Source organism: Protopterus annectens, chromosome 1.part1, assembly GCF_019279795.1.
Source record: "Protopterus annectens isolate FY-2018-M chromosome 1.part1, PAN1.0, whole genome shotgun sequence".
Taxonomy (NCBI): Eukaryota; Metazoa; Chordata; order Ceratodontiformes; family Protopteridae; genus Protopterus; species Protopterus annectens.
In genome coordinates, this window is record NC_056726.1 from 1,132,714,483 (window position 1) to 1,132,739,898 (window position 25,416).

General features: G+C 38.0%; 1 protein-coding gene across 1 annotated transcript in view; it reads right to left on the reverse strand.

The window, feature by feature from the left end:
* Positions 1–8,832, reverse strand: part of LOC122815714 (extracellular calcium-sensing receptor-like) — a 152,142-nt gene extending 143,310 nt beyond the window's left edge. The window contains exons 1-2 of the mRNA XM_044088462.1: positions 8,721–8,832; positions 6,044–6,189 (exon numbers count right to left, since the gene is read on the reverse strand). Coding sequence (XP_043944397.1) covers positions 6,044–6,189; positions 8,721–8,832 — 258 coding nt within the window. The remainder of the gene's footprint in view (positions 1–6,043; positions 6,190–8,720) is intronic.
* Positions 8,833–25,416: the final 16,584 nt, after the last annotated feature.

The following is a 25,416-nucleotide window of genomic DNA, read 5'->3' on the forward strand; positions in this document are numbered from 1 at the left end:
ACAAGCTCTGTAACCCTAGCAACCCATACATTACTGAGAGAAATAGTCACAATCACTGTATGACCCATTGTCTCCCAATTTTGATAGGCTATCTCCAGATATTCTGCACCAGCAGGTTGAGAGGTATGGCTGTAGCACAAAACAAACTGAACTGGAGTAAAACAATCCTTGGAATGGAGTCCTGCATGTACTATAGAAGGTCACACTGAGTATGCTCATACACTTACAGAAATGTCAGTAGATCTAGGAATGAACAGGCCTTCCCGACCCAGTGCACTTCCCATTGCCCTACTTTAGCAGTCCTGCAGAAATCAGTTACCTTAGAAGTCCCTTTTATCAGACTTTAGCTTCATAAGCTCTGTGGCACATGTGATAACCGTGTAATGGTATAGTACAAATAACTAGTTAGGTAGAAGTTCTAATCTCAGTCCTGGCAAATATAAAAGTGTGTGTGTGTCTGTGTGTAGAAGTTAGAGCTTTTGGGTCCATTCAAACCCAGTACACTTCCCCTTTCCCTACTTTAGCAGTCTTGCAGATATCAGTCAGCTTAGAAGTCCCTTTCATCAGGCCTCAGTCCTATATGCTCTGTGGTGCATGCGATAACTGTGTAACACTATAATACAAATAACTAGTTAAGTAAGAGTTAGAATCTCTGTCCTGGCAAATGTAAAAGTGTATGTGTGTTTAAAAGTTAAAGCTTTTGGGTCCAGTCAAACCCAGTACACTTCACCTTTCCCTACTTTAGCAGCCCTGCAGATATCAGTCACTGTAGAAGTCCCTTTCATCAGGCCTCAACCCCATAAGCTCTGTGGTGCATGCAATAACTGTGTGACACTATAGTACAAATAACTAGTTAAGTAGGAGTTCTAATCTCAGTCCTGGCAAATGTAAAAGTGTGTGTGTGTGTGTGTGTGTGTGTGTGTGTGTGTGTGTGTGTGTGTGTGTGTGTGTGTGTGTGTGTGTGTGTGTGTGTGTGTGTGTGTGTTTAGAAGTTAAAGCTTTTGGGTCCATTCAAACCCAAGACACTTCCCCTTTCCTGATTTTTGCAGTCCTGCAGATATCAGTCACCTTAGAAGTCCCTTTCATCACGTCTCAGCCCTATAAGTTCTGTGGTGTGTGCGATAACTGCGTAACGCTTAGTACAAATAACTAGTTATGTGGGAGTTGTAATTCCAGTTCTGGCAAAGGCAAATGTGTGTGTGTATATATCTGCATTTTAAAGTATTTTGTGGCTACTCTCACCCAGTACATCAACTATTGCCATACTTTACAAGGGCTGGTAATGTTCCTCACCTTAGAAGTACCTTTGAACAACCTTCATCCTATAAGCTCTGTGGCATTTGCAACAAATGCATAACACTGTAGTAAAAACAAATAGATAGGTAGAGGTTCTGATCTCAGTCCAGGCAAGTGTGTGTATATGAGCAATATCCTGTCTGTTGAGGGGTTGTTGTGTTTGTATGAGGACCATATCCATTGGGGGCTGGGTTTTCTACTTTTTGCTGTTGCCCACCCAGTACATGTCCAAGTGTCTACATTACAAGGCCCACAGTTGTCATCCACTGTAGAGGGACCTGCAGACACTCTGCAGCCCTATAAGCATTGAGCAATGTGCAATACCTATATGCAGTATGGAATAGATAACAAAATAGGTTGCCCATCTAATCCTTGGATATCACTCCCCTTTCAGGAATCATACAAAAACTCACTCAGGTAGGCAGCCAACCCTACATCAGTAGATGGCCTGCAAACTGGCTCACAGATAGAACCCACAGTGTGAAAGCAGTGGACTCCATGTCAAACTGCTGAACAGTCACAAGTGGAGTCCCACAGGCTGTGAACCTGTGTTCCCTCATATTTGGGATCCACATCTCTGAGGCCCAGCCCAATACAAAGGTGCCTTGGCTGACAATGTTTGAAGATGAAAACAAGGTGGGTGCTATTATTACCCCCCCATGTGAGGTCAACACCTTTCGCAAAGGCCTCTCTGAGCCTATGACTATTGTCAGAACCCTAGACATAAGCTCAGTGCCAGATGATGTGCCACCATCCCCTTTGGGTAAGACATGGTTTCCATAAAGTAATACATTAATTGTAGTCCACTGAACACTGATGTTGGTATAATGGAAATAGGAACACAGGTTAACATTGAGCTCTATGGTGACCACCACAGTACCACTGTCTTCCAATAGTACTTCCATGTTTCACTTCTCCTGACTCAGTGTGTTGAATCCGGGAAGTAAAAGGGCAGTATTTCCCTGTACACTCCCCTCAGTAGGTCAATAAATGTGTACTATGGCCCATTTGCCATGTACCCCACTGTACACCAGCAACAACAGGAGAAGCTTCAAATGTACCTCACAAAGAGGATTTTGGGTACTACACACTTGCCCCATATGGACAGACGCCAACAGCTGCAAGGAATCTCCGTTTCATATTGGCTACTTAGGTGCGATCTGTGCCTGACATACACAGCCATGTCTGAACCAGCCCTGGCAGAAATGCTACATCCGAGGAAACCAATCTGTCCACACAACATGCCCCAGATACCTCAACCCCATCCTCACAATCAACAGGACATGCTGGAGGGACAAATACACAACCCAGAGACTGCCCATGCTATGGAATAGATGCCACATGCATGTCAAGTCGAGCACATCACTGGCCCTCTTCAAGAGAAATCAGGAGGAGTGGATGGGGAATAGAATACCCACACTGGGGATCACTCCAGTGACTATGCTCAGTAGACACACTGGGGAGTATCTTCAGGTGGCATGATGCTAGTGTATTCTCATGGGCTAGCCTCGTAAAGCCTCCATGGCCATTTGCCACATACACATCTATGACTGTTTGAACCTATGGATCTCAGTACTGTTAAATGTGTGTGTCTGAAAGTGTTTGTGAGTGTGTAAACATGTGGTTGGAAGTAGATGGTGGCCTGTCTCACCCAGTACAACTACCATTGCCATACTTTACAAGTGCTGTAGATGTTATTCACTATATAGGTACCTTGGAACACTCCACAACCTATAAACTCTGTGGTGTGTGCAGTAACTGCATAACACTATAATACCAAAAAACATATAGCTAGGGGTTCTAATATGAGTCCTGGCAAATGTGTGTGTGTGTGTGATTGTGTGTGTGTGTGTGTGTGTGTGTGTGTGTATGTATTATTGTGTGTGTGTATATGTGTAGGTTATAGTATTTTGTGACCTTTCACACCCAGTACATCACTCATTCTAATAATTTGCTAGGCCTGGTGATGTCCCTCATCTTAGATGTACCTTTGGGCAAGTGTCACCCCATAATCTCTGGTATGTGCGATAAATGCATAACAATGTAATAACAATAAATAGAGAGGTAGGAGTTCTAATCTCAGTCCTGACAAATGTTTGAAAGAGAAAACTATCTTGTGTTTATGTGCAAACGACATCCATTGGATGGGCATTGATTCTTATTTTATGCCATGGTACACACAGTACACATTCCTAAGTCTAGTGTATGAGGTCCGCTGTTCACATCAGCCATAGTGGTATCTGTAATCAGTCTTCAGCTCTATAAGCCCTGTGCAACACTATGGAATATTATGGTACAAATAAGATAGGTTGGTCTGCTAATGTCAGTACTGGCAAGTGTGTGTGCACGTGTGTATTTGTGTGTGTATGTTTGTGTTGTGTGCGTGTGTATGTGTGTGTGTGTGTGTGTGTGTGTGTGTGTGTGTGTGTGTGTGTGTGTGTGTGTGTGTGTGTGCGCGCGCATGTGCATTGCTAAGTATAACAGTGGTTGTGAGTATGTAGAATTGTATGGGACACTATTGTGAGTGCTCTCACACCCAGTACAGCCACCATTGTTTTACCCCATAAGGTCACATGATGTTATTCACCATACAGGTATCTTGTAACACTCATCACACTAGTAGTCCTGTGCCACCTGCAATAACTGCATAATAGTGTGGTGCCACAACTTGATGGGTAGGGGTTCCAAATACAACACTGGCAAGTGTGACCCTGTGCATACATGTGTGTGTCTGTGTGAACAGTATACTTTGTGTTTGGTCAACGCCATATCTTGTGGGGTTGAGTGCATTAGCAATCTCAGGTGTGTTCCACCCACCACACTTACCACTGTCCACTATTCTAGAGCTGATGTCAACCACCACAGACTGAGATACAACACCTCAGCCCTATAAGCTGTGAGGCACATGCAAGAACTGTCACACAGACCTTGGACATGTGTGCAGATACAGCTGTACTCCAACATTGACATGGTTGATGTGTTACTACACTACCATACCCCTTGTTGTTGATGTCTGTCAGGCCACATCCTGCTGACAAACAGACACCTGGAACACAAAAAGAATACAACATGTGAGAACACATTCGCTTAGTGTTACTAACACCAATAATATATAATGGCGGAAAAGATACACACACACTCTGATGTGTACCCATTACAAATGCCAGAGGACAGCACCTTACACATCATTAAAAAGCTACACTCTACTAAAGTCATCCTGTGCATCAGACCCGTATAAGCATGTCCCTGCATTGATGATATGGATGGCATGGATGTGGCACAGGTATCATCATATGCACAGGGTGTTGTGTGGGTTTGCCAGAAGCCTAGGCTGGGCCACATGGTCGACATCATGTGTGTGTTGGTGGGGGTGTTCATTAAATGGGCAGTGCAGGGGTGGTGTGTGTGTGTGTGTGTGTGTGTGTGTGTGTGTGTGTGTGTGTGTGTGTGTGTGTGTGTGTGTGTGTGTGTAGGGGACTTTTCTGATGGTGATATGTGTGTGTGTGTGTGTGTGTGTGTGTTTGTCATGCCATGTGGGTGCCCTATACAGAGGTATTTTGGACAGCTGTGGGCTGTACATGGCAGGGTGCACAGTTCACCATCTCTGGCCATGGACACGGAAACTGGGCCTGCTGAGGGTATCATTGACACCACCAGGGCTAAGTCCAGATGCAGTAGTACTCCCCACTGGTGACTACTGCCTGCTGGATCTGCATCCCTTTTGAGACCATCCAGGATTGCATGACCATGGCCTGCTGCATTGTGGCATGGACAGCACCCCCATTCAGTAGTGCTGGTGGTACTGCCAGGATGGGAATGTGGTGGTGCATGGCCACTTAGACCCTCAGCTGATTGTGGTGCTGCCCTACAGCCACATGGCTGCTGGCCAGCATCTGCCAAACACTCAAGCACAGATATACCACAGTCAAGGAGTGCAAAGGTTTCCCCCCCACCATCTATCCATGACCCCAGTATGCTCAAAGATGGCTACAGAGAGTTCATATTGCCACGGACAGCAGGGACATGCTCATCCATGACTCTGCATATATGCCTGGTATTATGTTCATTATGTGCCTGTGCCGCCATGACAGCCTGAAACATGCATCTTGTGCCTGCTGTCATGACACATGAAACTGTGGCATGATGGGCTGCAATCCTTCTCTGAGCACCCTTGCCCATATGTCTGTGTGGGACCTCACCAGCACTCTGGTTATGGCTATTACCTGTACCCTCACTTGCCATAGTCACCACAGTAGCCTGTTCCATGCCACCACCCACCAACTGTCTATTATCTGTAGCTACTGGGCATTGTGACTGTCTGCGGGGATGGGGTTGACAATAGTGGGATGCCAACCGATGGCACAGTATCAGTCCCTGACAACCCCACCTGTGCATCAATATGACTATCATCATGGTCAGATTCTGCAGAGACACTGACATCAGTATCAGAGCGGCAAGGACCACAGCCACCATGTCCAACTGTGAGGGACAACCAACATATCTAAATTGCTACTGGCACTCTAAGGTTTTCTGGTATATACACACACACACACACACACACACACACACACACACACACACACACACACAGGTTAGGTGCTTCAAAGGCCTGTGCGACTGGCCCCCCACTGGTAGCAGTACAGTCCCTCACTACAGCAGCAGCCCCTTGCCGGGCATGACATATCAGGTCAGTTGCTCTATGCCTGACCTGATCATATGTGCATCCATGGTGGCCCAACATGTTCACTCTGTGGACGATCTCATCTGACAGGGCAGTCCGCTTCTGCAGATTTTGCTGGCTATGGCCAGAAAGCATGGCATAGTTTAAGATTACAGCTTCTTTGATGGTTTCTGTCTCCACATCGGTGTAAGGCTGTTGCCACTGCATGGTACCTGGAAGACATACACATGAAAACACATCACAGGACCTCAGACATTGCCCAGAGTTCTTTACAGACCCAGCACATAGACTATCATTAGCCACCACTTACAAATGCATCATACCCCTGTACCTAGCAGCACTGTATGAACATGCATTGTACTCCTGGTCCTGATGTGTCATGTTCCCCACAATAAGGGCCAGTACATTGCATAAACCACCATTCATTATTCACGTTTGTGTAGAAGGATGACAGTGGTCATGTTCCTTGCAGATGGGATGTCAATGGTGCTCAGGCTTTGCTTTCATATAGTGTGTAATGGAACTGGAAGCATGTCCCTGTGTTCATCTAGGATGCAGACAGGAATGTTATCAGGCCGCAATGGGACTTGCTTTTGTTAACTTTGATTAGGCAGTTTGCACCTGATCCATGATAATGAGGGGAGGGGTGCGTGTGTTGTGCATTTACACCTGTACTGATGGTGATCCAGGGTGGTGATATTTGCCACAAACCTGTCTGCAGCAGGTTGTCTGTAGCTTGGGTTTGTGTGTGTATGCGTTGTGATTGATCACCATTACTGGGTGAGTTGGGTTGGTGCCTCTGAGACTTTAGACATATGTGAAGATGTCCTTGTGATTGCCCTTAGTGGATGTGCCCAATTTGTACTCATAGTTAGCCTTACGCTAATCCTCCTGTGACCTAATATGCTCATTCAGACAAAGGTTGACATGACGGCCAGTTGGTACCTGCTCCTACTTTGCCCTGTACAAATAATATAGCATTGCATTATGTGCTTTGTGCATTGCTGCTGTCCAGCAAAGGGGTTTTCTGTACTTTGGTGGAGACAGGGTTTACAAATAAGGTATTGATGAGGCCATACAGCTATGTGGGTGGTTATATAGCTGTTTGTAGTAGGCATGGACACATGGTCAGAACACAGTTGGCCACCTCTACAATTTCAATGTGGTACTCCTGCTTATTATACTACCCGAGTCTGTGTCAAGGCAATGACACAAACAATAGCTGAAGAGGAGTAACTCTGTTGGATGCACAGAAACTAAGGTTACACACATGTACAACATGTACAGCTTAATCACCTGATGTTTTGCATCCCATGTTAGTTGTTATGAGGCAGCCAGGTATACCTACACAAACATATATATATATGGACAGGTAATACCTGCTATACATTTCTGTTCTATGTCAGTATGGCATACTGTAATGACAGTCTATCTGCTCAGTCAGTCGTGTCAACTTAAACCGAAGAAAATTGAAATAACTGAAAAACAAATAACACGGATGGACTGGGTTGCACTTCAAACAGTTTAATAAATCCAAGACAAATAACACATAAAGTGCTTTTCGTCTCATATAATACAGAGACTTCTTCAGGTAAAATTACACACAGTAACCAACTCTTTATATTACTCTGCCACTCCTCCTAATTAATACAAGACACCACCTACTTGTTAAAAATAAAAGCGATAGAAACAGTAAAGAATGACTAATATTATACTATTAAAAACATTTCAAAAACATGCATCAACCTTTTATTGATTTTGGAATTAAATCTAAAAATAGATGTATGTAGTATTACATACAATATTGTAGCTACTAGATGTAGCTAAAATACACTTGTATTGTATTTCCTATGGATCGTATCTTTTCTACCTACGAACCTGTGCAAAATATGCATAATAAATATCTAAAAAAACAACAAATAATAATCCGACCTAAACAATTTTTAATTAAGTGTACAGCCTAACATATAAGGTGTGCTAAAATCATATATTGATTAAAACTGAATTTTGAAGTTCATCATATACTTATGACTGAAAAAATATATATGTATATGTTTATAATGTGTGTTTACTATGAACCATGTCATTATTACTTATGAACCTGTGCAAAACATGCATAATAAATATATAACAAATGTCTGAACATTCCTAAAAAATCAGTAGGTAATCAGACCTAAATACGTTGCATAGTTTAGTAACAAGGCACAACTTAAACAATTAAAAATATATAAACATGCTAAAAAATAATAAATATTATTTAAGAAATATTCCAAATACATCATATGTTGTTATATTTACCTCTCTAAATTTTTCAATTTAAGAATACAAGAAATCGAATACAATTCATTCAAACCAGGCACCAAGCAGGCTCTTGTACGTAATTGCCAATATAGCTCAAGTTTTTCAAGTAACAATGATTCGGGACCTCCTCTACCATCACTTCTAATACTATCAATGGCCCTAAATTTAAACAAGTGATCTGGATTATCTTTGATATGTCTGGCCAAAGCATTTTCCAATTTTTTACTCCTAATGTAATAAAGGTGCTCATACACCCTCTCTCTTAGTTTCCTGTCAGTCTTACCAATGTAAAAGGAAGGGCACTTCTGACACTGGGCTAAATATATCACACCTTTTGATTGACAGTTACATCTTTTAGTAGTTATATATGAATATTCTCTAACTACAAATATAGATCCTGTTAACATGTGTGTGCAATATCTGCACTTACATTTGTACATACCTTTACCCCTCTCATGAACAAATTCAATGTTCTTTTGTTCCAAAATGTTCTGTAAGTTCCTTCCTCTTTTAAAAATTATGTTCAATGTGTCACTGAGGATCTCTTTAATCATGGGGTCACTAACAATAAATTCCCAGTTTTTAAACAGTATATTTCTGATACTATTACTGTCAATATTAAATAGTGTGTTCAAGTCTTTGTCTACTGTCCTATGTGACACCTGATCTATATTTTCATTTACATCCCTTCTATCGATAGAAGATGTTCTTATTGTCAAAATAGGTTTATAAAAACCTGATATCCTTTTGATCCTTACCTCCTGAATTAAGGGGTGTAAAAATGACAAAGGGTACCCCCAATTTAAAAACATGGATTGTAATTTACTACATTCAGACCCAAAGTCATCCTCCCTTGAAACCATCCGAGCTGCCCTGACCAGTTGTTCTTTTACAACTGATCTTTTTTGATATGTTGGATAAGAGCTACTGAAATGAAGAAACTTCTTTGAATAAGTTTCTTTACGAAAGATGTTTGCCACATAACACTCTCGCTCCATGTCCTTCAAGTGTACATCCAAATATGAAATCTGATATTAGTTAAAATCATATGTAAAAGACAGGAAATTAGTTGTACCATTAAAATATGAAACTAGCTCTTTTCCTTTTATTCCTTTAAATGTTTTTTAATAGTATAATATTAGTCATTCTTTATTGTTTCTATCACTTTTATTTCTAACACGTAGGTGGTGTCTTGTGTTAATAAAAGGAGTGGCAGAGTAATTTAAAGATCTGGTTACTGTGTGTGATTTTACCTGAAGAAGTCTTTGTATTATACACTTGGGAAAGCAAATGAAAATTTATAACCAGACCACAGGAACATATTAGATATATATGAAACATGGAAAGTTGGACAGCCCTATTGCCTAACATTTTAAATGTTTTCATAACTCTGATGTTCCTGTCTTACAGGCTTCTATTTTAGACAAAGTTAGTAATCATTTTTATTATTGATGTGACATTTAAAAATAAACTAGTATATAAAACATCTATGTACATCTTAAAATGTGGTACTCTCTCCACTGGTGGTCTGAATCTGGAAGTTAATTGGAATGTTTTACTTTAGCTTGTTTGAGTGGATAATTGCATAATTCATTGTTTAACTTTTTGCATTTATGACTGGGTTTTGATTGATTGTTACTCCTGGAAGGCTTTTTTGGTGAGGCACTAGAGTGTTGCTGTGTCTTTAATACATTTTGAGTCTATTCCACTGGCCTTGTGGTTTATTTTATTTTATTTTAATTTTTTTATGGTTGATATTATACCATTACACACTAAACTGCTCCTAGCGGGGAGGGACAGAGTTCTTGGGCTTGCAAGATTGTAACAGTGTCTCAGTAAATATACCATTACACACTAACCTGCTACTTGTGGGAAGGGGTGGAGAGCTTTGCCTTACCCGCTTGTAACAGTCTGTCACTAGCTATACCATTGCACACTAACCTGCTCCTGGCGGGGAGGGGAAGAGTGCCTTTCCTTGCACACTTCTAACCATCTGTCAGCAGATATAGCATTACACACAAACCTGCCCCAGGTAGGGAGGGGCACAGTGTTTTTCCTTCCAAGCCTGTAACAGTCTGTCAGTAGATATACCATTACACATTAACCTGTTCCTGGTCGGGAGGGGCAGAGTGTTTAGCCTTGTAAGCTTCTCACCATCTGTCAGTAGAAATACCATTATATACTAACCTGCGCCTGGTGGAGAGGGGCAGAGAGCTTTTCCTTGCTGGCCTACTCGTCTGTCAGTAATATAACATTACATACTAACTTGCTCAGAGTGAGGAGAGGCATGGTGCTTGGCCTTGCCTCCTTGTAACAGTCTGTTAGCAGATATAAAATTACACACTAACCTGCACATGGTGGGGAGGGGCAGAATATTTTCATTGCATGACTGTAACTGTCTGTCAGTAGATATACCATTACACTCTAACCTGATCCTGGTTGGGTGGGGGCAGAGTGTCTGGCCTTGCGCGCTTGAAATAGTCTGGAAGTAGCTATACCATTACACACTAACCTGCTCCTGATGTGGAGGGGCAGAGTTCATGACCTTGCAGTCTTGTAACTGCCTGTCAGTAGATATATCTTTAAACACTAACCTGCACCTTTTGTGGAGGGGCTGAGTGCTTGGCCTTGCACACTTGTAAACATCTATTAGCAGATATAAAATTACACACTAACCTGCTCCATGTGGGGTGTGGCAGAATGCTTTTCCTTGTACACCTGTAAGCATCAGTCAGTAGACATAGCATTACACTCTAACCTGCTCCTTGGAGGGAAGCACAAAGTGCCTGGCTTTGCACGCTTCTAACCATCTGTCAGTAGCTATATCAAAATAGACTAACCTGCTCCTGGTGGGGAAAGGCAGTGTGCTTTTCCTTCCACTCCAGTAACTGTCTGTCAATAAATATACCATAACACACTAACCCACTCCTAGTCAGGAGGGACAGAATGCTTGGCCTTGCACTCTTATAACTGTGCATCAGTAGATATACCATTACACAGTAACCTGCTCCTGGTGGGAAGGGGTGGAATGGTGGACATGCAAGCTGGTAACCATCTGTTGGTATATATACCATTACACACTAACCTGCTCCTGGTGATGAAAGGCAGAGTGCTTGACCTTGCAAATTTGCACCAGTCAGTCAGTAGATACACCGTTACACACTAACCTGCTCCTGATAGAAAGGGGTGGAGTGCTTGGCCTTGCATATTTCTAAGCATCTGTCAGTTATATGAGGTTGTACACTTATCTGCCCCTAGTGGGGAGGGGCAGAGTGCTTGGCCTTGAATGCATGTAACAGTCTGTTAATAGATATAACTGTGACACCCTAGCACTGGCCCAGTAATCAATGAGCCACAATCATCACCACTGGCAACAGTCAGGGATGTACACACTGGAAGGATGACAAGTACACATGCCGTAAAATCTAATTTCCCTTAAGGGCACACAGAGACCACAGTCAGTCTTGGTCTGGTTTCTCCCTTTTTCTCCAAATCTCCAATAAGTCCCCCACAGGCACAGCTATTGCATTTATATCTCAGCTTAGTGACCAAACCAAGATCTCCAGCACCCTCTCTGTCTAACCAGTGCTTCATATCCCTGTCCAGGTAGCTGACACACACACACACACACACACACACACACACACACACACACACACACACACACACACACACACACACACACACCTGGGAAAGGCTGGCACAGGTACTAGCTATGCACCTTTCTGCCCAGACTATAAGGTATTTTCCACTGCCACCAGCCACTACTTATCAGCTACTTTAAGGCCCTTAGCAAAGCATGTCTAATTTTACTGTGTAAGGTTACTATTAATCCAAATGGTAGTTTGACCAAGAGCAATGCTGTTAGGACTGGCCTGCACTGTGTCACCAAATAGATATGCAAGTACTCTAAGAGCTTAAATATCTCTAGACATACCAGCCACAATTGAAAGGTTTAATATATTTAATAATAAATAATAAAAGAACAAGAAAATACTCAGTAAAATCACAGTTACATCAAAGTTCGAAATTACAGGAAATATTTAAAACAACATTGCAGGACAGTCTCAGATAAATACAGAAAACATCTAAGTTATACTTCACTATATTTCTAACTGTATCTAAGAGACATTACTGCATACTAGTTAACTTACAGCAAGACAAGTCTGGTGAATAGATCTTCTAGATGATGTTGTCAGGTCAAAGACAAATACATAATGCACAATTTCTCTCTTAGAGACTTCTTAAATTAATACCATATCTTACTGCTTGGTTAACTGCAGCATGACATCACTTTTTGTCACCTAACTTCTATTCCCAAGCTAAACCCCCATTGTAGCATTTAGCATCTCCCTGTGAAAATACAGACAAAGGCTTTTGCTCAGAGCTGTACATCTGTTGGAAGTCATAAAGCAATAAAACACTTCCACATCTCAAGCCTAGCAATTATCTTTCTTTCAAGGCAGCACAGAGTCCCCTAGTATAGACATTCTGTCTTCTGCTGCATTCAAATAGAGAGATAACATATTTTTTATTACGTGGTTATAAAGTAACTTAAGTTTTCCTCCTATTCTTTGAATTTAACTTTTGTTTCAGTTCACTTTGTTAAAAAAATATATATTTAAACAGTTACAAAAGTGTATACAAATCTCCCTTCATCACACGTCTATACAATATGACATACAGTTCTAATACATTTGTAACACAAGCATATGAATCACATTGATATTCACAAATGACATATGATTATTTACAAAATTCCAGATAGATGTGCTGGCAGTAGTTCCCTTTGTTACAATAACATTACACACTAACCTGTTCCTGGTGGGAGGGGCAAAGTGCTTGGCCTTGCCCACTTGCAAGTGTCCTTCAGCAGATATACAATTACACACTAACCTGGTCTTGATGGGGCTTGGCCTTGCATGCTGGTAACCATCTTCCAGTAGATATACCATTACACACTAACCAGCTCCTGGTGGAGTGGGGCAGAGTGCTTGACCTTGCACTTGTCAGTAGGTATACCATTACACTCTAACCTGGTTCCTACTGGGGAGGGGCAGAGTGCTTGGCCTTGCACTCTTGTAACCATGTGTTAGTAGAGATACGATTGCACACTAACCTTCTCCTGGTGGGGAGAGGCCGAGTGCTTGTCCTTGCACATTTGTAAATGTCTATCAGTAGATATACTGTTACACACTAAACTTCTCCTAGTGGAGAAGGGCAAAGTGCTTGGCCATTCACACTAACCTGCTCCATGTGGGTTGGGGTAGAATGCTTTTCCTTCCACACCTGTAACTCTATGTCAATAGAAATACCATTGCACAATAACCTGATACTGTTGAGGAAGGGCAATGTGCTTGGCCTTGCTTGCTTGTAACCATCTGTCAGTAGATATACAGTTTCACACTAACATATTCCTGGTGGGGAGGGGCAGAGTGCTTGACCTTTCACTATTGTAACCCTCTGTCTATAGATCTACTGGTACTTGGTTTAACATCAAAATGTTGTGCAGCAGTTCATGAAACTTGGAAGGTCTAAATCATGGTTCCAAGTTTCCAGAACATTGATGTTCGACTTCACAATTGTGAATGTTAGTGGGCATTAGCTCATATGAGGTTGATGTTCTGATTGGAGATTGAACTACATGGGGGATCAGGAAATTTACCCTTTTTCTCACTGTAATGTGATCTTGGAGTTTGTGTATATAATACGTCAGGGGTGTGGGGGTACAGTGAAGCTTGCCCCCCTGCAAACTGTTGGTAGGAAATCAGCGGAAGTCAAAGTTCGATGGGTAATGCTGATAATATCAAACTTCAAATTATACACATTATCACCTTAGTTATTTTGATTAAATAATGTTTTTATTTTTGACTTTTGTTTTTGAGTAAGTCATTACTAGAGCAAATATTTTTCTAAATTTTAATAGTAAATCCTATTACACACTAACCTGCTCCTGGTGGGACATGGTCTTGAACGCTCATAACCAGTAGATGCCCCATTACACACCAAGCTTCTCCGCTGGGGAGTGGCAGAGTTCTGGCCTTGCATGCTTCTAAGTCAGTAGATATACCACTGCACACTAACCTGCTCCTGGTGGGGAGGGGCAGATTGCTTAGCCTTGCATACTTGCAACCATCTGTTAGTAAATATACTGTTACACACTAACCTACTTCTGCTGGGGAGGGGAAGAATTCTTTTTCCATGCACTCCCCTAACTGTCTGTCAGTAGATATATTCTTACACACTAACCTGCTCCTGGTGGGAGTGGCAGAGTGCTTGACATAGCATGCTTGCAACCCTGTGGCAGTAGAGAAACCATTGCACACTAACCTGCTCCTGGTGGGGAGGGCAGAGTGCTTGGTCTTGCACTCCTGTAACCATCTTTCAGTAGATATACCATTACACACTAACCTGCTGCTAATCAGGAGGGTAGATTCCTTGGCTTTCCATATTTATAACATCCTTTCAGTAGATATACCATTACCTCCTAACTGCTCCTGGTGGGGAGGAGCAGAGTGCTTGGCATGGCATGCTTGTAACCCTGTGGCAGTAAAGAAACCATTACACACTAACTTGCTCCTAGTGGGGAGGGCAGAGTACTTGGCCTTGCAATCCTGTAACCATCTTTCAGTAGATATACTACTACACACTAACCTACTCCTGGTGGGGACAGGTGAAGTGCTTGGCCTTGGAAGCTTGTAACAGCCTGTCAGCTGATATAGCATTACACACTAACCAGCTATGCTGGGGAGGGGCAGAGTGCATGGCTTTGCATCTTGTAACTGCCTGTCAGTAGATATACCATTACATACTAACCTGCTCCTGTTGGAGAGGGTTAGAGTGCTTTGCCTTGCACACTTCTAACTATCTGTCGGTCGATATACTGTTACACACTAAAGTGCTTCAGGTGGGGAGGGGAAGAGTGCTTGACACTGCCTGCTTCTAAACGTCTGTCAGTAGATATATCATTACATAATATCCTGCTCCCGGCGGGGAGGGGTGGAATGTTTGCCCGTGGATGCTTGTAACTGTGTGTCAGTAGATAAACCATTATACAGTAACCTCCTCCTTGTGGGGAGCAGCAGAGTACCATGTCTTTTCTGCATGTAACTATCTGTCAATATATACCATTACATGCTAACCTGGTCATGGTGGGAAGGAGCAGAGTGCTTGACTTTGCACACTTCTTAACATCTGTCAGTAAACATACCATTACACATTAAGCTACTCCTGGTGTGGCGGAGCAGATTCCTTGGCCATGCGTGCTCATAATCATATGTCAGTAGATACAGCATTACACAATAACCTGCTCCAGGAGGTGAGGGGCAGAGTACTTTTCCTTCCATGCCTGTAACCATCTGTCAGTATATATATCCTTACACACTAACCTGGTCCTGATGGAGAGGGGCAGAGTGCTTGGCCTTGCAAGCTAGTAACCATATGTCAGTAGATATAGCATTACACACTAAACTGCTCATGGTGGGGAGTGGCTTAATGTTTGGCCTTGCATGGTCGTAACCATCTGTCAATAGCTATACCATTACACACTAACCTGGTCCTGATGGAGAGGGGCAGAGTGCTTGGCCTTGCAAGCTTCTAACCATATGTCAGTCGATATACAATTGCAAACCAGCAACAGCAACGGAGTTCTTCAGTCTTTTGGGTCAGAATGCGGTTTAGGAATCAACACTGTCTTGGAGTTATTTAAGTATTTGTCTGTTATACCATATTGTATTATATAGTTGAAAACTTTTAATAACACTTTGGAGATAGGTTCCATGAATAGCTTATAAAAATCCGATGTGTATCCATCAGGCCCAGGGGATTTATCTAATTTTAGTTTGTTTATTGCAGCTTTTATCTCTTTTAAATGTAACGGTGACTTTAAGAGTTTCCTTTGATCTTCTGTAATTTGTGGAAAGTTTATATTATGTATAAAATCCTCAAATCTGTCTGTAGATGATGATAAGGGTATATTGTATAATTTCTTATAAATATGTTCAAAAGCGTCCACTATATCTTGATCTTTATATTTCACCTGTCCTTCATATTTTATTTCTTTGATCCTAGGAGGTTCACTTTTTATGTTAATTAGTCTAGCTAGGAAATTTGATGGTGTTTGAGCCCATTCTGAATATTGATATATTGACCTTAATTCTAAGAAGGAGATATTTTCTAAATAGTGTTTGTGTAATTGTTTTTGCCAATCAATTATTTTTTTCCTCAAGTTCTTTTGAATATTTTTCCAGAAGTTCTAGTTCAGCAATTGACACTCTAGTTCATTCTTAAGATTGTTATACTTTTTTTTTGAGCCATGCAGATTTTTGAATAATAATACCCCTGATGACCGTCTTGGTAGCCGCCCATTGTATGTCATATGGAATTTGATCGGATATAAAATCATTTTGAAGTTTGGCTAGCACATTCTGAATTTATTGTGTAGTTTCTTGGTTTTGTAAAATTTTAGGATTTAATGTCCAGGTATTGAAATAGGAAATATTTTGTTTATGAGCTTGAAAGTTTATTAAAAGTATAATTTTGGAATGATCTGAAAGAGTTCTAGGTGATACAGCATAATTTAATTTGTTAGAAAGGAAAGCAAGGAAAATTAGAAAAGCATCTATCCTGGACCAAGTTTGATGAGTGGCTGAAAAGAACGTGAACCTTGATATTGTTTTATCATATTGAAATTTAATATAAGGATCAACTAGTTCAAATGTATTTTGTAATTCTTCAAGTGCTGCAGTGGTAGATTGTGACTGTCTGTTTTTTATTATGCGATCCATCCTTATCTAGATTTAGTAAAGCATTCCAGTACCCACCTACAATAAACAGATGATTTGGGTATTTGGTTAATATTTTAAAGATTTCATAAATGAAGAGCTGTTGATTTGAGCAGGGGCTGTATATATATTAAGAAAGAGTAATGGTTTGTTTAAAGTATGATATTCAGTAGTAAATAATACCCATATTCCCTTTGAGTCAGCTTCATAGGAAGTAATCTCTCCTTGGAAGGATTTATTTACTATAATGGCCACTCCCCTGGACAAAGAACTATAATTTGCAGCAACTATTGTTTTAACCCATTTTCTTTTCCTTTCCCTAACTCAAAGTTGGTCATCTAAGTGAGTTTCTTGCAAGAAAGTTATATCAGCCTTAGTTTGGTATGTGAGGTGCATGATTAAATTTCTTTTCTTTTTATCTACCATCCCTTTAACATTCCAAGAGTCTATGGTTATCATTTTTTATTAATATTGTTGAAGTTTCTCATTAGTTGATACACAAAAATATAGTTATAATTTTTTTCTTTTGTGTATTTATCTTAAGAATAAATGTTGTGACTTCTATACTCCTAAACTCTAAATAGGTGCCTAACCACCCATCCCTTTGTATTTGTAAATGTGCATGAGTTAAGAAACCAAAATAAACTATTATTTTTAACAACAAGGAGTAGATATATATCAGAGGGATGTCAATAATACCCATACTGTTCCAAATGTGAACAGTCATCAGCTAACAGACTGTGCCCATCCCGCTCCTTTTATTATTTATATACTGCATATTCATTTTCAGACTTCTTAAAATATTATATTAATTGTACCATTAGATATTATATACAGAGAAAAGGAAAAGTAGCTTTTATAAAAAGTTTTGTAGTAACAGCAACATATTATAAGTCTTAACATTTCAAGAGTTATTAAAGAGTTAACAAAACAACATTTTTAAAAACCAAGTACAATATATGTATATTTAAAGAATGCATCATTTTAAAAATTCAACATTTGCATTATTCTTGCTAACAGCAACTAACGGTGGTTCTTTAAAATGTATTGGAAACCATACAAGCAATCATTGTGAACTCATATTATTAATTAACCAGTGCCATCTACTGGACAAACAGGGGAAAAGAAAAAGGAAAATGTTTTTGTACCTTGTTCATAGACACCTTTAAAGGTAACTCAATGGTTATGCCAATAGAATAATGATTATACATTTTAAACATTTAAAGAAGGCAGCACTTTAAAATTCAACAACATGTGCCTTATTCTTACTAACAGCAACTAACTGTGGTTCTTTAAAATGTATTGGAACTTCATTTAACATTGCACTGGCAAAAGCCGTATAGATCCATCATTGTGTACTCCTATATTAATAATTAACCAGTGCAATCTACTTGAACAAACAGAGAGAAAAGGAAAAAAAAATGTTTTTATACATTGCTAATAGACACATTTAAAAGTAACTCAGTGGTTATGTCAGCAGAGCAATGATTATACATTTTAAACATTTAAAGAAGGCAGCACTTTAAAATTCAACAACATTTGCCTTATTCTTGCTAACAGCAACTAACTATGGTTCTTTAAATGTATTGGAAACTTCATTTAACACTGCACTGTCAAAAGCCATATACACACATCATTGTGAACTCATATGTTAGTAATTAACCAGTGCCATCAACTGAACAAACAGAGAAAAAGAAAAAAAATGTTTTTGCACCTTGTTCATAGACATACTTAAAAACAACTTAATGATTATGCCAGTAGAATAATGAGTATACATTTTAACTGAAACTACTTATGTCTAATATTTACACTACTTAAACTATTATATCAAAGGTTATATCTCATTTTTAAATGTAATTTAACACTTCTTTTTTGTAAGCTGTAAATGCACTTTAAAGTCATTTCTCTATGCAGAAAGTATTAGGTAGCTTTGTAACTTTTAAATGTAAAGCCAGTTACTAAAAGACAGTACCTTAAGTGTTACAGTGTAGCAAAGAGGTTTTCTTTACAGGCATGTAAGCACAGTTATTTAGAACATATTCCACATCCATTTGTTTAACATTTCCCATAAGAGTGATATATTCTTCTGTCCTGTAGTTCTTTGGAGCTGTAGCACTTGTTTAGCCTTCCAAATGTTGTTTTTGGATCAAAAGATATGAAAAGAGTTGTCTCAGGCAGGATTTACTTTGAAGAGATGCAGAAAGGTGGATTTTGCCTGGTCAGGTGTTTCCAAGGATATTTTTTCTTCTTTGTAATAAAATGTTAAAGTTGCAGGATATCTTATTTGGAAACAAATCTTATTTTCAATGAGGTAATTGCAGTATTTGCTGAGTTTCTGTCGATTTTATTTTATTTGTAAAGGAAGATCTTGAGTAATCATAATTTTATGCGCTCCCCATGTAACATTCTCTTTAATCTTATAAGCTGACAGTATCTGTTGAACAAGTGCCGAATTAAGCAGTCTGATATAGATTTGTCTAGGAAGATCACTTGTTTGTGTATGCTTTATAGCTCTGTGAGCTCTTTCGGTCACTATCTCATCCAGGAGATTTTTATTAGCCAGAAGAGAGCTTAGTATTTCTTTTATTATTGGAATAAGTTGTGAATTATCAAAGCTCTCTGGAATACCTCTTATGATAAAATTATTTCTCCGGCTTCTAGCTTCCAAGTCTAACATTTTTTGCTGTAATTCTTTAATTATGGTGTCATTGGTTTGTGCTTTTTGTTGCAGTTCATTTATTTTTAGCTCATTGTCCATAATTTTAGCTTCAATTTGTTCAAGCCTAAGCACAATTTGGTCCAGAGTAGAGCCAAATGTAGTTAGCTTATGAAATAAACCCTGCACTTCTGTTTGTAAAGGTTGTACAGCAGTTTTCAGATTCTCCAGTGTTAAAGGTTGTTCCTGTTTTAATCTTTGAGACATTGTATCAGCTTCTTGTTGTTGCTTGTTAATTTTTTGCCTTTTAAAAGTGGTTTCTTTCTCAGGAGTAGTAATTGCAGACAGTTTGTTTTTTGTGATTACAGTTTCCATCCGATCTGGCTGATTCTCCATTAATTTTGTATAGTTATATTCCTAGTAGTAGTGCAGAATTTTAAATGATAAGTCTTGTTATGAAAGTTGTTTTTCTTGTTACTTTCCTCTTATTAGACCTGTTAGTCTTGAAGAATCCACACCATGCGGTTCAGGGCTCTGTTTCCAACAAGTAATTATTTTAACTTCAGAATGAGAGAATCTTTGAAAAATAAAGATGAAACAAGTACTCGTATTTCTGCTTTAATCCATTGATGTTTGGTATACTTTTCCCTAAGCGATGCACTGGTTTGAAGTCAGATTATAGTATAGGAATGCAGGAGCTGCACTGTCAGTGTGCTTACAGGCTGTCCATCATTTTGGAATCCCCCCCTTGTAATGCTATTGACATTTTGACAAAATATAATCTGAACTGTAACGTGAATGACTTGAAAGAAGTAATGCATAGATTTCAAATACAGTTCTTGACATTACAGTAAAAGTAAAAATATATATTCACAAGGAAGTATTGAAATGTTTTAGTCTTCCAGTTAAAATAGCTTACTTTCACAAAGGAGGACTAAATTTACCAGATTTTAAAATGTACTGCTCGATCATTAACACTAACAGAATATTAAGAATAGCTGAACATAACCTGTCAATGGAAAATTGGTCTCCTCTTTGGGTGACAATCTACTATAGATATATTAAAAATCCAGGTTTTAATCCCAAAGCACTTCCATTCCTGAAGCAGAAAATAATACAAACATATAACATTATAGAGCCCTTAAAACATTCTATCAACTTAGCACAAAAAATCTTTCAATTCTTGAACCTTGGACAAGCCATGACAATACTGCAACCCCTTCATAAAAACCCAAATTTAAAAATAAATAATAAGATGCTGGACATAGTCCCTTTTCCCAGACTGAAAGATAAAACAATCCAAGATATTTATCCTTACCTTAACTGCTCAATACAAGAAATGAGGAACAACTTAAACCTCCCTAAATCACACATAATAATCCTAAGACAAATCAAAGAACTGTATTGCAGTTACCTCCAAAATGCTACTATGACCAATAATGACATAGAAACTTGTAGTAGGTTTTGGAAAACATTCATCACAACAAAGAAAACTATTACTAATTCATATAAAATGATAAATGAAATCAAATACCAGAAAGACCTCCTCTTCTCTAACTACTGGAGAAAAATTAAACCATCCATAGATGATCAGCAAATAAGTCAGGCAATCAATCTAACACTGAAGATTATACCCCTAAAAAAGTTAACATACACTCAGCTCATGTTCAATAATAATGCATATTTTACACCTGCAATCCTACACAAATTTAACACATCAAAATCGCCTTTCTGCCCACACTGTAAGGACCAGATAGTCGACTTAATCCATGTATTTTGGAGCTGTAAATATGTCTATAAACTCTGGAACTCTCTCAAGGTACAATTGCAAAAAATGGGTTATCAAACATCGACAGTGACTTGAGAATTCACTCTATTACACATTCTCCCACCCAACATACCAAGAAAACAAGCAAATACACTTTTAACAATCTTCCTACTAATGTAACTGTATATAGCTTTTAAATGATTAGATATAATAACTATCTCTTGGGAGGGTTTTAAACAAGTAGCTATACAACAACTTTTAGCTCATAAAATAGTAAAAGATAAAATAAACAAAAACATGAAATCCAGAGAAATTTGGGGACAAACCTTTAATATCAAATTAGCATAATTCATCACACAGCAACTTAGAAATACACTCTAATGGAACTGAAGAATACATACAAGTTCAGATATTAAATAGTAACTTGGATATTACGAATGTATATACTGTCTGTATACCTGTGGAATTAACAGTGAAAGCATCTATGTACAGAGTGTAAATAGATTGTTGTACGACCTATATCCTGTGGTATTGATATCAATGTATAACATATATATATATATATATATATATATATATATATATATATATATATAGTCATGTTGTAAGATGGTCTTTATCTGTGACATTTATTAATGTAAAAAGAAAAAGAAAAATTATTGAAAAAAATAGCTTACTGTCAACATTATGCGATATCAGAAAGTTTGAAGAGCTAGGAAATTACTATTCTTTGTCTTTATAATGATTATTAGACAGATTCTAGACTCTGCTTGGTTTAATGAATTGTGACATATGTTAATGAGGAAAACTTGACTCAGTTACTCACATTGGACTACACATTCCTGGAAACTCAACTGAAATGTCCCCAAATTACTTGAGAATTTAAATAAAACTGCCTAATTAATAAGCATAATTTACTTAACCAACCTGAATCCATAAACTATCTGCTCTATATATGCTACATTATATATGTCACTTGCATATGACAGTCTCTAGAGCACATGAAAAAATACATATTATTTTTGCAACATGCAGTATTTGTACTAACCATACATTCTAAACTAACTCAATTGGCAACTGGAAAATTATTTATTTAAAAAAGTCTAAATATTAATTGTGCCCTTGAAATATTGTTGCCGTTTTAACAAAACAAAATGTGAATTGAAAAAGGAATGATTTGAAGACGAGAATATTGTACAGATTTCAAAGACAGCTATTGATACTACAATATAAGCAGAAATGTATACATGCAAGGAAAATTTTAAATGCTTTTATGCTTTTAGTTAAAATAGCTTATTGTTAATTTTTTGCTTTATCAGAAAATTTAAAGAGCTAGGAAATTATTTCTAATTTGTCTTTATAATGTTTACTAAAGTGATGTTAGTCACTGACTTGTTTAATGGGTTGCGAGTCATATACAAGATGGACTACTGAATGTTATTTCTGTTTACCTATGTATGCTGAATTTCTTTTATTAGTACTGATTTAAAACAAGGGAAAGAAAGGGAAGGGAAATCTCTGTTTTTGGTCAAGGGAGGAGAGGCTTAAAAGTATTTTAACTGCCCCGAGAACTCTTTAAAATGGCTAAATACTATTTGATTAATACTTACCTAAGGTAAGTCTTGATTACCATATAGGTACCTTCACATTCATTCTAGACCTGATGTGATTACCCATTCTGGAAGCAGGAGGTGCCCTATGCAGGATGGGAATTGTCAGGGTGATCATAGTTCATTCTTAGACTCTGCTTTGTAAATCTATAAATATGTAAAAGCACTGCACACTAGAATGTAGAGTGCCTCTACTCAGAGTCAGGATACCACTGATAAGCCATATCTTTTCATAAGTTTAAGTTGAAGTTGGTGAGCTGAAGAGTGGGAAAGTAAAGGAAGACAGTACACCTAAAGTAAATTCATATTTCATTGGTAATCACTCATTGTCTCCTGTAGAATCCTTTTGGTCAAATTATTTTAGTAATAATCTATTTGTTGTTGGCTTATTTAGTGTATGTTCCTCTATTGCATTTAATTTATCCAAAATGACATATCTGACATGTTTGGGATCTCTTAAGGGTAACTAAATATTGGATATTTTCTAAGTCAACATAATAATTGTTAAAACTACTAATATTCCATCCTGATATATTAAATACTATATAACAATAATAGAATGATATAGAATTCCATATCTCTTTTAAGAAAATTCTCCATGTAATAATTTAACATATGGAGCTCAGTTGATATTGTTGGTTAAAGGTCTGAGTGATAATCCAATAGATCCATCTTTATCTATTGCATTAAGAATGACTTTCATTCCATGTTTAATGAGAAATTCATATTTACTTGTATTTGATACTTTAGAATTAATGTTTTATAGAAGTACTTTTTTAAAGCCTGACCAGAATTTACCCTACTTATATTTAAAGAAGAAATAACATTAAATTAAACTCCCAAGTTTACACACATAAAACTAACATCCAATGTTATTAGAGAATATGGTATAACTACTATAATCAAAATAAAAAAAAAAAAGAAGCAAAAAGTTTCTTCCAGCAATAACTTGAAATGGATTTAACATTCTTATCATTAAATACTAATGGTTTAAATAATGCAAATAAAAGATCAAACTTAGTAAAATATTTAAATCTAAATAAGGCACAAGTAGTACTTCTTCAGGAAATGCATTTTAAGACTAATGATAGCTTTATTTGGAACCCTAATGACTATACAGTCTTAGCTCAATCCTCCTATAGAACAAAGACAAAAGGAGTATCAATTCTCTGGAAGAAAAACATAATCACTCCAAACGTTATTTATAAATATGAAGACAAAGAAGGTCTACTAGCATTTGTTATAATTAAAATTAATAACAGAATATGGACCTTAGCTAATCTATATTGGTTCCCAGGAATTGGAGCAGGAATGGTTAAAATCACTTAGATTTTATTTCCAACAATTATAAAGGAAATCTTATACTGGGAGGAGACTTTAATTGTACCTTGGAAGATTCTGAATCCAACAAGAAGTCTTTTCTCATAGCAACTATTTCAAAAGCCTTAAAAAAATGGATTGATTTGTTTCATTTAATAGACACTTTTAAAATAAAAGATGATAAATCCTTATTATTTTCCCATAAAGACCATAGATTTGGAACACAAACCAGAATGGACAAATTATTCGTAGTTCAAGATTTGCAAACAAAAATCCTCAACTTCTCAATAGTTCCATGCCCCTTCTCAGATCATGAATCTCTGATAATGAAGCTCCAAATAGAGTTTAAACCTTTACTCCTCTCAACTAGAATTCCATCAAATATCACAAAAATTAAGGAATGCAGACCCTCGATGTTGTCAGAACTACAATTATTTCTTGAAATTAATAATACCACAGAAATCAGTAGAGTCATGGTTTGGGACTCATTGAAAGTGTATTTATTTGGTAAGACCCTTAGCTGATGCAAAAACAAAGTTAGAGAGTGGGAATCTGAATCATTAGACTTGCAAACCAGACTCTTGACAACAAAATCTAAAAAAAAAATCAGAATTGTCCAGAATTCAAAAAAGAAATAGAGGAATTAAATAAAAAATATAATGAAATTCTAACACACAAAACATGTCTAGTCTTGGAAAAATTTAAAATAAACTCATTAGCCACCTTCCCCAGATAGCTATATAACTTAACTACAAAAATTAAAATACAATCTAAAGCAAATAACATTAGTAGTACATATCATGAAAAGAAAGGGAAAAAAGTATCAGATAAAGGAGACATCCTTGAAGCATTTTGATTCCATTATATGGAACACTTCAAAAAAGAAGTTATAGATACCAACCAAATAAACTTCGATACAATCCTTATCAATATAAAAAAATTCCTGAAAACTTAAAACTAGACCTACAAAAACCTATATCCTACAAATAAATTGGTGACAA